Source organism: Mixophyes fleayi, chromosome 4, assembly GCF_038048845.1.
Source record: "Mixophyes fleayi isolate aMixFle1 chromosome 4, aMixFle1.hap1, whole genome shotgun sequence".
NCBI lineage: Eukaryota > Metazoa > Chordata > Amphibia > Anura > Limnodynastidae > Mixophyes > Mixophyes fleayi.
The window spans coordinates 255,751,067-255,760,970 of NC_134405.1; the positions used below are offsets into that span (position 1 = coordinate 255,751,067).

The 9,904-nt window shown below is 37.2% G+C and overlaps 1 protein-coding gene across 1 annotated transcript; it reads left to right on the forward strand.

The window, feature by feature from the left end:
* The first annotated feature begins 4,380 nt into the window (after nucleotides 1-4,380).
* On the forward strand, nucleotides 4,381-5,709 carry GPR151 (G protein-coupled receptor 151). The gene has a single exon (XM_075205998.1). It carries the CDS (start codon nucleotides 4,432-4,434, stop codon nucleotides 5,707-5,709), a length of 1,278 nt encoding a protein of 425 aa, XP_075062099.1. The 5' UTR covers nucleotides 4,381-4,431.
* Nucleotides 5,710-9,904: the final 4,195 nt, after the last annotated feature.

Here is a 9,904-nt window from a genome sequence, read left to right on the forward strand (position 1 = left end):
GTTGAACTATACAAATAAACAATGGTGAAGATTAAGGAACCACCAGAACCCTTTAATGTTGGAAACAAGCACTCATGGCTGCACAGTTCCTTAGGTCAGAACCACACATGCAATCATTTGTTTCTTGAGAACAAGGTGATGGATGATTCATTTGATAATATCACCTTCTTCCACTTTAGTCTGCACTCATCACCAGCAAACTTGCAAGCGTACATTGACAGATGTGATGAATGGTTAATGCACTGCAATTGGACTATAATATCCTGTTTGTGTAGTTTATGGAGTTCATTTTATGTATTGCTTAAATGTTATTTATACATTCATTATTGCAAGGCATAGAGATGTGTGATAAACACTGCTTAGAAGAGAAATTTTCAAATCTATTCTGATAAATATTCTCATTCCACATTTAGCCATGAGATTCTGTAGATTGGGCTTAAGTGTTCCCTGCCCTACCCCACCCCACCCACACCATAAAGTACTATGTATTGACCATCATTGTTCTAGCTCTTTTTATAAACTATACATTCTATGAAATGTGATTTCACAAATACAGTGTGAAATGATGAGACAGAATTGGAACACCTTTGTGAAATGGTCCGTTCCTGTTATGAGCCGCAGCGGTGCTCATAACCGCCGCAGCTCGCTCTCCTCTGCCCCCTGCCTGTTTGCCTGTTGCCCTTATCCTTGGCTTGAATACTGACTCTACTCTTTTGCTTGTGACCCTGACCTCTGCTTGGATACCCATTTGCCTATCTGCTACCGACTCCTGACCTCGGCCTGTCACTGATCACCCACTCCAGCCCGGGCTAGCGCCTCCGGATCCACCTGCGCTACGGCCATCATAAATGAGCTTGTACTACACTGAGCTTAAGACCTGGGGGCATCCAAGTACCTGTGAGCACACAAAGCTCTACGGGAAAGACGGCTGCTAAAGGTGGGGATCTCAACACTATCGTTCTAAAAGCTCATCCTGGTGGTCGTGAGCCCTAACAGTTCCATCACAAAGCCCAATGCACATGAAATTTTCTCATGATTTCCCATTCCATGTTCAGAGACATATCTTCACTTTGCAAATCCAGAAAATCCAAAATTCAAAGAAAAAAAGAATTAATTAGAAAACCTGAATTCCTCACATGGTCTCAGATTTTCATACCTTGTCATTCCCTAGGCACAATTTGACATTGCAGTGTACTCTGATGCTTCTTTTTTTTTTTGTTCCTTAAGCAGGTCACAGACGATTGGTGAGCTTTGAGTGAAAAGGTCACACTGTTCAGGTGGATAAGATCTTAGCATGTTCTGTGTATTCTTGTTCATGTATTCAGCTTGCCCAATATTGATCTGATCAATTTCCAATGGAGTATTATTAGTCATCATTTTCAAGTAATTCAACCTACAACTAACCAACCGTTTGCAACATGAGGAAAGGGTGTGTCTGCTACCGCACTTTATGACATGTGCTGTAGAGAGCTTGAGACATAATGGGATTTCAGGTTTGTAGTAGTAGTTATGAAAGTATTGAAAAAAATAAACAGTAACAGCCTGGAACAGGAGAATGCACACCTCAAAAACCAATCAACTAAGGAAAATAGAGCCAGATAAAATTTTATTAACAAAATAAAGTCATCTGCCATTTAAATGGGACAACCCCTTTAAACAGAAGACTTACTAAATATATATACATTTCACCAACAATATCAATATAATCACCATAAATTACTGTACATTCACATACACAAAATAATTATATATAAATCACCCATATGTTTTCTGTAATATCCATTTACAACTGCCATGGCTGATGCCCACATAAATTTTGCTATAAGCGGAAAATCATATCCTTAAAAAGTCATGATCATGATATTTGTATGGCCAGTTACTATGATTCTATATGCTCCTGCCTGCTCTGAGCACTATTTGTACCAAAATGGCACTTACTTTTCTTGTACAGTAGATGTGAAAACAGATATAGGCAATATACAGTACACATTAGACACTGCACAATAATGGTAGCCAATAACTAATGCATGTGTGATAGACCAAGTAAAAAAAAAAATCTTGACCAACTGTAGTGCAAAAGGATAAAAAAATAAAAATTAAAAAAAGACAAAAAACCGACAAAAGTACCACTCTTTGGCTCATACTTTTCCAAATGGACATGTTTGTTGATTGGTTTATATAATTCTTTGAGCCACCAGTAACATTGGCAATGTTGGTTATTTTGCTCCTTGGGAAATCGTGGATTGCACCTGGTCTGAGGTAGTGTTTTGCTAAAACTTCAGTGAAATGTATGTAAATTCTTTAAATGGTCATTCCACATCAGATCACCCCCAAAAAATGAAATGTCCACCACCCATCTCAGATTTTAACGAAATTTTTTTAGTTAAGAGAGAATCGTGACACCTTTTTTGGACCTGTATAACTGGACAAATGAAAATGTGCATGGCATTGAGTTTTTCTACGTGTCACATAGTGAAATACAAGACAGTAAAACCAAGCTCCATAGCCATCTAGAAACAGCAAAGACTGTGGCAGGAACACGTACTCATCACAGATTTCAGCCTATTAGTAATAATGAGCTACACATATACCGCTTGTCATTAGGTGACATGAAGACAGCAGGAACCAGAGATAGGGGCATATTCAATTCTTTAGAAGTCCCGCAGCGTTAAAACTAGTAAGTTAATACTGTAATTTGTAGCTGGATTTCAGCTCGCGGCTCAGGGAGCTGCGAGCTGAAATCCAGCGACTAAATTACCGTATTAACTGTTTTTCCATGCACGATTACCGTAATTACGGTAATCATGCGCGGACCGCGCGATTTTCGGCGTTTCCGCCAACAATTGAATATGCCCCGAAGTGTCACTACGACCACAGTCACAAAAACTGTAGACAGAAAATGATCTGCAACCTAAAACATACGTAGCAGCACTATTGGGTATATTATTCAATATAATGAGGAGGAACAAGATGTGCTGGTACACTTCATGAAACGAAACCAATCAACAAATTCGTTGTCTTGGCCTTCAAGAGATGATAAGTGTTTTGTTCATTTTATTCACATCCTCTGTGGAACGGAAGTGCCTACTTTCCAAGGAAGTACTGGAAGGCAGTATACACTGTCTGCTGACACTTTAAGGAAAATTACAGACCGTTACAACAGGTTCCCAACAAAGGAAAAATAATGTGATTGGTGATAGGTTCAAATTTCATGGCAATTCCTTTATAAACACCAGTGATAATATAGATTGTAAGCTTGTGAGCAGGCCCTTCTCACCTCTTTGTCTGTTTTACCCAGTTTGTTTATTAGTTTACAATGTTTATTCCCAATTGTAAAGCGCTACGGAATATGTTGGCGCTATATAAATAAATGAGGATTCAAATGAATTGGAATAAATAAGCCGCAATTAGTAAAATGTTGAATACATTGAAAAATCAATGCTTTGGGAACTAATGGTCAGACTGTTGAAATATTTGGCAGAAATAGTTTTTTGGACATCCTCTATTAACTAAAGAAATTTCGTTAAAATCTGAGATGGGTGGATAAACACACCTTAAGTGATAAATAGACACAGTGCTTTTTGTTGAATTGACTTTTACACACTTTCTGTAGCATCAAAGGTCATTATAAATACACCATTCAGTGGTTAATTAGACCTGTCCTGACATTGAACGTTAAATAGAAAACCAGTGCAGCTTTATTTACACTTATTACTAATACTTATATTTTAGATCAAGTAAATATTGTTAAATCAACACTACATGAAAGAGCTATTATATACATATAATACAACCCTTTAATATGCAGTACTTGGGAAAACATTTATGTGCATATAATACATCCCTATAATATACAGTTCATATACAAGCAAATACCTACAATGCACTTCAGCATCAATGTTTGATTTTTTTTATATTTGTAACTGTTATTTGCATGAATTGTATTACTAGGTGACTTCAAGAGTGTGTTAGTAACACAACCGTAGATATTCATATTCTTGCTTTTCTATTCTCCTGTTGAAGGAGAAATCAGCTGTTGGGCTTTTACTACTAGTTACCTAATAGGTTGTTAAAGAAACGTTTACTATTTTGAAACAATTCTGACTGCTAAGTGCATGTTCAGTATACAAGCATAAAATAGCCTTGAGTGAGCACGCTTGTCCTTAAGGACTTCCAAATAGAACTATAAATAATTGATAGGGAAGACCCTTAATTAATGCGACATGTTAAACAACAATTGCTAATATTAAGAGTCCAATGAGGTTTGGCTGGAGACTGTCAATCAAAACCTCAGCAGGTATATAACAGAATGCGCTCCCTAACACACACTTAAATGACTGTTTCGTGTTTAGTCCATTTGCCAGTTGAAGGTGTGGAAATATTGAGGCAGCTCCAGTCTACGCAGACTTGTTCCTTTCACTTCAACAGGAGATGGAGAAAACACCAGCCAATGTCAGCACCATGAACAGCTCCCTGCCTAGAGAAACGCATTACGCTGGAGGATTCCAGCCCTTGCAAGTAGATGAATGGACTTTTGTCATACCCACCTTACTAGTTTTGATCTGTTTAATAGGACTTGTAGGTAACCTGTGTGTGATCGCAATTCTCCTTCACAATGCTAGAAAAGCGAAACCTTCCTTGATCCACTCGTTGATCCTGAATTTAAGCTTCTCAGACCTCCTCCTGCTGATGTTCTCGGTGCCATTTAGAGCCGCAGCATACTCAAGGTCTACTTTAAATTTGGGCTGGTTTGTGTGCAGAACAGCAGATTGGTTCACACATAGCTGTATGTCTGCCAAGAGTATTACCATCGCTATAGTGGCCAGTGCTTGTTTTCTGTATGCCAGCAACCCTGCAAAACAAGTGAACATCAGCCAACTGGCGATATGTGCAGTCATGATGTGCACCTGGCTAGTAGCTGCAATTCTGCCATTACCCGAATGGTTTTTCACAGATGCAAAGCAAATCGACGGCTCAATTGTTTGCCTCATAAGCATACCAGTCCAGGCACAGGAACTGATGGCGATCTTCGTTAAACTTTATCCAATCGTTGTGTACTGCATCCCTTTCACGATTGCTTTCTTCTACTTCTGGAGAGCACATGCACAGTGCCAACGCCGAGGGACAAAAACGCAAAATCTACGAAATCAAATCAGATCCAAAAGGCTGACTATGATGTTGCTGAGTGTTAGCGTCACGTTTGCTATAATGTGGCTCCCAGAGTGGATATCATGGCTATGGATTTGGCATCAGCCCCCGGGTGCTCTACCTCCACCACAAGCTTTCGTGAGCTTAGCTCAAATCTCTATGTTCTCTCTCTCTTGTATCAATCCTCTGATCTTTTTGGTTATGTCAGAAGAATTTAAAGAAGGTTTCAAAGATGTTTGGAAACGTTTGACGTCCAAAAAATCGTTAGCTGTGCATGATAGCCCAGACCAGGGAGCATTGAATTCCGAGGTCCTACCAGACTCTACTCCATCTCCAGGTCCTGATCCCGAACAGCATCCAACGAATGGCTTTGTAGAGAAGTCATATTCTCAGGAAAATATTGGAAGCCCAGACAGTAAAGAAAACCCTGTCCTGCCAGATGTAGAACAGTTTTGGCATGAAAGAGAAGCCCACCCATCTGATCACGACAATGATCCCATCCCCTGGGAGCACCAGGAACAAAATACAGTTAGTTCTGAAAAATCGGTCACAAAAATATAACTAACCATGTTTATTAAAAAAAATAAAGAAAATAAATTGCTTCTCTCAAGCAAGAGAGACAGGTCGAAAAGAAAGCATCAAGATCCCACTTCTCATATCTCACTTGTAATGTTGAAGTTATATTTAATTGTGAATTAGTACAAGTCAGACTTTTTCAATCATTGGTTATCCATGGGCTCTGGATTTAAATGACTCTGGCAAATTCGGGAGCTATCAAAAAATGTATATAGAAGGCTGGTAACCGCTATATTGTATATTAAGCATCCAGATGCGTAATGGTAAGAACACAGTATGTATCACATTTGAGGGTCACTTTGAATACAGTTTAGTGTTTTCAGTTTAACATGCTAAGTCCTCGATAAACAAAACAAAACGTTATTTTATAGTACAGAGGGAACTGCTATTCATTAGTTTACCTTGCTTGTCTGAACTTTTCTTTTTACTCAATCATTTATGTCCTCATTGCTAAATGGATACTGTCATGGTAGACGAAAACCAGTCCCTCCCATAGCTCAACAAGAGAATTTAGTTCATAGAATAATATGTTTGCTGCATACACTGAGAGCCGTTTGCCCAGTACTCAATGTATGTAGCAAATGTATGGCTATTTATAACCAAAATCAATTACATAAGGTAATTACCAACTGACTGCAAGTTTGTGAACTAGGCACTGTGTAAATGTTATAACCTGTTAAAATATATAATCATAACTTGCTTTGGGACGTTGTGTAACACAATGGTAGACTAAAACCAAACTGCTAGGCTTTAAAATTCCAATATATTTCCCTTAAGAATTTAAAATGATTTGAAAAATGTGACTCAGTACTTTTTGCTTATGGTAAACAACTGATTGTTCTTAACTCTATAACAAACAACTAGTTAGAGAAATTGTAACCCATTTTAAATGGATTTATTTTTACTTAATTTTTATATATTTACTTAAATATATGCAGATAGCACCTTGTTTCATTCATTGAGGAGGGCAACATAAATAATTATTTTCAGATCTTTAGCATAAGATCATCCTAAAAAGGAACCACTTACAGCTTCTCCAGTAGTTTATTTAATTTAAAAAAAAAAAAAAAAAGTTCTTGCTACTTAAAAAGACTTTATTGTGAAAAATTGTGTGTATTATAGTGACGCCCTTTAATGATTGTGAAAAAGATAAACACATAGAAAACTGGGAGAAGCAACCGATATAAAGTTTGCTCATATTTCCACTAATCACTGAATTCAGAGAGAATATGCACCATGAATAAGGACACTATGTCTAAAACAGGCCTATCCTGGTAAACTCACATAACTGGGGTCCGTAGAACAAATGTGCACATATTGATAATTCAGCAGTATTTGTAAAAATACATTGAATGTATTTTGTGTCCCTTTGCTAGTCAGCAGTGCAGTGTATTCACATTTGTCATGTATGAAATTTGCACTTGCAGTTAATGAATTCATGGTTTTGTTTGCTGAAATTGTGGATTATACCTGTAAAAAAATGAAAATTTGTGTTTCATTCGCCCAGGTTATTCTAAATAAAATGCACATGAACAGCCATAAATGTCTACTTCTTGTAGTTACTTTGTAAAGGCACTCCAACCCACTTTTTCATTATTTCTTTGGCGCTATGTAATGTAAACATATAAAAGATCATATAAAATGGTTTAGTTGCAGGACTTCTAGCTGCTGCAAAGGTATTCTTAAACTTTCGCGCAGTGCCAAGGCCCTCCTGTCAGTCTTATTCATATGGCAAACGTCTCAGTACAACTTGTAGGCTTGGTCCGGTGACAGGGTTTGGAAATGACAGAATTTGCGGTGTATGTTCCCAGCATATATAAAATAATAAAATAAAACTGTGTCTAGCATATACAAAGCCATTTAATAGACACAATTAAGGAAAATATTTTGAGACTAGAGAGCCTAATACAGAGATGTCAGTTCATTTAAACAAGTTGACCTAAACAAATAAGTCCTAATTATGATTCGGTCAAAATATAAATAACTTTGCTAATGTAAGCTACGTATAGTGAATGAAAAAATAGAAATTCCCATTTGAGAGAGAGATTCAGTTAACTTTCACAAACATATATGTAAAAGGTTCCCATATCTTATTAGAACTTGATATATTTGACATTGTGTTTATATTAGCTTACATTCCACTGTGAATAGCAATTTTTCTTTGCTATCAAACAGGAAATCGTAAATTTATTTTTGAACATTAGTAGCTCCATATAAACCAACTTGGTTTTTATATTGAATGATAACTGGTAAAGTCCATAAATGACTGTAGCATTAGGCATCTATTCTGCTTGACAGAATATATGAATGTAAAAAGTGAATTGCAAAATGCCGCTATAAAATAGTTGACATAATTGACACCATTGATTAAAAGACACACTATCACGCTACAAGCTACTATAGAACCCATGTCTGCAAGTAAGTAGAATAGATATTCTGAAAAATTCTCCAAATTCCCAATGGTAAAACTAAACAGCAATACATGCCCCATAAGAAAATAGTGCACCAGTGAGATTTTGTTTTTTGTTCCAGCATTTAATAAGGCAGTACCATGTAAGGTATTCAAGAACATCCCACAACTCCTACACAAGGATTGTGCTGTCAGACTTTTAAAGTATTGAAAATCAAACTAGTCAAAATAACAAACAATTCTCAGAGAACAAAAGTTGTATTCCATTAAACCACATTTGATTTGAAGTATTGAAACTATGCTTCTACTGCTAATGAAGCAACAGCAGTACGAACGATTAAGTGCAAATGGTGGTGCTAGATGTCAGAAAATAACATAAATGTGACCCTAAAAGTGTTCAATTCTTCCTCAAGTCATAAAAATAAAGAGAACTCAATAAATAAAACACAAAAAGATATACTTCATCAATTTAATGTCAAAAGTGATCCAACATTAAATTGATGTTGGAAAAAGTATGTGAACCTATTCTTTCAATAACTAGTGTAATCACCTTGAGCAAATTGATAGCAGATATACGGATATAATTGAACATTGCAATCTCTATTCAGAACATTTTTGTAAAATTATATTTAGGGCCAGATTTACTAAGCTGCGGGTTTGAAAAAGTGGGGATGTTGCCTATAGCAACCAATCAGATTCTAGCTTTCATTTATTTAGTACCTTCTACAAAATGACAGCTAGAATCTGATTGGTTGCTATAGGCAACAACCCCACTTTTTCAATCCCGCAGCTTAGTAAATCTAGCCCATAGAGTCCTGTTTGAATGCACTTTAAAGCATGTTGAGGAGATTTTAGCATCAGACTAAACCTCCTCATTGGCAGCAGTACCTAACAAACTGCTGTAATCAAACCCCTGCACTTTATAAAAACCAAAGAAACAAAAAAGCCCTATTCTTATACACACAGCTACTATATGTCAAATTTACATATTTCAGTTGAACAGTGTTCCTCCAAAGTAAGGGTGTATCATTCTTGTGTGTGAAGAAACTCCTTAGAAACTTCTAACTAAATACTGCTGTCAGAACAATGAGACATGTTACACTGCAACTAATACAATCACTTCTTTATGGTGGGATTGACTAGAATCTGAGCACGGTTTTCTTACAACTTTATATCATGCATGTTTGTGTGCCCCCAGTTTTGAAGTCAAAGAGGATGGAACAACCAGTTTAAAAAAAAACAAAAAAAAAAACTGATGTTACCTGCAGCAACCAATCAGATTCTAGCTGTCCTTTTGTAGAATGTACTAAATAAATGATGACTAGAATTTGATTGGTTGCTATAGGCAACATCTCCATTTTTTTAGATTTGCAGCTTGATAAATTTATTCCCAAGACAACTCCAGTGCTGCTCCCCACTTATGGAACACTCTACCCCCACCTGACCGGACCTCAGCCCCCTTTTAACATTCAAGCGTTCTCTCAAATATCACCTCTTCAATATAACCTGTCCTAGCCTCGTCACCTGAACACTTCTCCCTCTGCATGTTCTACAAGCTAAAGTTTCATGTCTACTCAGCACATCACAAGCTCCTATGGTTCAGCATTGACCTCTCCTTCTAGGATGAAAACTCTCACATGCAGGCCCCTCACTACCCTGTCTCATGCCTGTATCCAGGCCCGGCGCTCCCATTATTATTATTATCGTTTATTTGTAAGGCGCCACAAGGTTTCCGCAGCGCCGTACATGGTACAAACAGTAGACTATACA

Coding starts and splice junctions, on each gene's coding strand:
- GPR151 (XM_075205998.1), top strand. CDS start 4,432: ATGGAGAAAACACCAGCCAATGTCAGCACCATGAACAGCTCCCTGCCT.